Source organism: Penaeus monodon, chromosome 16 (genome assembly GCF_015228065.2).
Source record: "Penaeus monodon isolate SGIC_2016 chromosome 16, NSTDA_Pmon_1, whole genome shotgun sequence".
NCBI classification, from domain to species: Eukaryota; Metazoa; Arthropoda; class Malacostraca; order Decapoda; family Penaeidae; genus Penaeus; species Penaeus monodon.
The window spans coordinates 14,443,662-14,446,469 of record NC_051401.1 but is presented as its reverse complement, the minus strand read 5'-3'; the positions used below and the strand labels follow the sequence as shown (position 1 = coordinate 14,446,469).

Sequence of the window (2,808 nt, the reverse complement as noted above, 5' to 3'; positions counted from 1 at the left end):
TGGTTTTGTATATTTTATTATATATATACTACAATTAATATGAAATATAACTTTGGATATTAGAAATAACTAACTGAAAAATGTCTCTTTCCACTCACTTTAAGTGATTTCAAATAAATATAACATTTGTTTAACACAAATTTAAAAGCAATATTGATCTCTACTAGCACAATTTTTTAAACAAATGGAAGTACCTTGTTTACCTGTCAGTTATTACATTTTCTTTCAAATTGAATTACAATGAAAAGGGACTTATAAACCATACCATATCACTCTCATACTGAAGAAAAACAAAGCAAAGGATATAAGCTAACTGTGTCAGCAAAAATATACATGAATAGAAAATTAAGTCAGAAAATGCATATGTCATCACACCTCAATCCCTGCCCTCCTTTATTATACATTCCAAATGTTTTGATAATCTGATAGCTAAAGGATCATGGCCAACCATCCAATAATCAGTAACATTCCTCCATATGGAGTATACTGCCGAACATTCTTTGATCCTGTCAGTGCATAGTAATAGCACGTTCCACAGAAGATTGCTGTGCCAGCCACAATCAAACTCCCAGCCTGTTGGAAGATATTGAGAGATTTTGTGATGTAAAATGTAAAAATTCATTAAAAAAAAAATATATATATATATATTACTTACATACTTCCATGTAATTTAATTGATGAACTATTTAATGAGGTTTATCAAACTAACCAAGGAAGCAATGCTGGTAAGACATGTCTGCTATGGTTATATACCTACCACTCTCGGTCTTCTGCAGAGAGGGACTCCAAGCAAGGCCAGTGTGTGCAAGAAATGGTATCTGTTGGCTGTCTCATATACTTGTTTCAACTCCTCTGGATATTCTCGACGATAAAACACTGGAGATATAGGAAAAACTGATATACATTTTATTTTTATTTTTATTTTTTTTTTTTTTGGGGGGGGGAGGGGCAAGTGAGAAATAAAGATGAAAAAATTATATAAATATATATATATATATATATATATATATATATATATATATATATATATATATATATATATATATATATATATATATATATATATATATATATATATATATTTACACACAACCCACCACATAAGCAAAATATTTTTTACACAAACAAACACAAACAAACAAACAAACAAACAAATAAACAAACACACACACACACACAAAAATAAATAAATAAACAAATAAAGGAGGCCTTATTGACTATTTCTTCCTTTACTTTTCTCCTTTCCATTTTACACATCATCAAAATGATCCCTTATAAAACTGAGCACTCCCCATCAACATGGTGATAAGATTCTATAAAATCTGAATATCAATATACTCTGTCAATGACTTAAAAAAAGAAATAACAAACATTTAATTTTGATATGAGGTTGTAGTCTCCTTTTCCTGAACAACAATAATTCGAATAACATACATGGTCTATGATGATTGTCTTTATAGTGGAAAAAATGGGGAAGGGGGGGGTAGAAAAGAAAAGAAAAAAAATCTTCAATAACAGACAGTTCATGATGTAAAACTGAATTAATCATAAAAGATATCACAAGCAAAAGTTAAAAATAATTAGAAACTGCTTGAATATCTCACCATGAGCACCATAAGCCCCAAGGGCAACAGCAGATGCACCGGAGACGCCAGCCAAACGAACAAACCAGCGAGCATAGGAAGGTATGTTGATCATATCTGTTGGAACGACTTCAACAACTTTTGTTAGCACTTCCTGGCCAGATCCCTGAAAAAAGAGGATCAGGCTTAGACATCAATACTTAGAATGAAAAGGAACATTGGACATTTCTTTTATCACATGCCAAATCTTTTGGTTGGAAAACATGCCTGCAGAAGAGATTAGAAATCTATACTAAATTACTATTAAATGACTGTAATCATCCAACTATTGACTGTATTATCTATAATAAAAATATGTAACATTTGAAATTTGTATATGTATAAAATATATTGAATATTAAATATTCAACATAAAATAAGATTTTATAAGTTGATAGTATGTTAACACCCACATTATGCAGTAATAAAACATTAAATAATATGAGATAAGCAAATTAAAATATATTAATTGTAGCTATGGTGAATCTCACTACTTGAATATAATAAATATGATGGAAATTAATTCAGGTGATACTGAAGTGCAACTAGGCTACAGTGAGAATAGAAGGGGGAATGCAAGTAAAATATTGTAATACCTATGATTCTTCTTAAGATATAGTAAAACCTATGACTTTTCATCTGGAATTGATTTTTTCTACCTTTCTATCTAGCTAAGTCTTATAAACCAGAAGGTTAATGTTACAAAGAATAATACATACAACAAGTATGATGGAAAATAATTCAGGTGGTACTGAAGTGCAACTCGGCTACTGCGAGCATAGAAGGGGGAATGCAAGTGAAATATAGTAAAACCTTTGATTCTCCTTAAAATATAATTTTTACATGCAATTAATTTTTTCTACCTTTTGCAATACCATCTGGTTGCTGTTACCACTGATATTTTATGCCATAGGCAGCCTTTGCTTTAAAGTCCTATCCGCTTCAGTGTGGGGTTTTAGACTATAGGACAAACTGGCATCAACACATATACAGTCAACAGCATATGAAATAGAAATTGCCTGGGGATGGTTAGAGTCAGTATCTTCTGACATGGAAAATCTTACAGAACATCCCAGATTCAGTAATTTTTCAGGTAAATGTTTACAAGAGCACCTACAGTGGCTTTCAAAATGTAACCCTTCTATCCAAATCCACTTGAAACATGCTGTAATCAGTATTGGAAAGT

At 30.9% G+C, this 2,808-nt stretch overlaps 1 protein-coding gene across 2 annotated transcripts in view; it reads right to left on the bottom strand.

Annotated features, from left to right (window-relative positions):
* Positions 1-2,808, bottom strand: part of LOC119582542 (transmembrane protein 256 homolog) — a 3,860-nt gene continuing 1,052 nt past the window's right edge. For both annotated transcript variants that reach the window (XM_037930877.1, XM_037930876.1), the window contains exons 2-4: positions 1,605-1,749; positions 758-876; positions 1-573 (exon numbers count right to left, since the gene is read on the bottom strand). In XM_037930877.1, the coding sequence (XP_037786805.1) occupies positions 430-573; positions 758-876; positions 1,605-1,749 (408 nt within the window). In that variant the 3' untranslated portion in view covers positions 1-429. The remainder of the gene's footprint in view (positions 574-757; positions 877-1,604; positions 1,750-2,808) is intronic.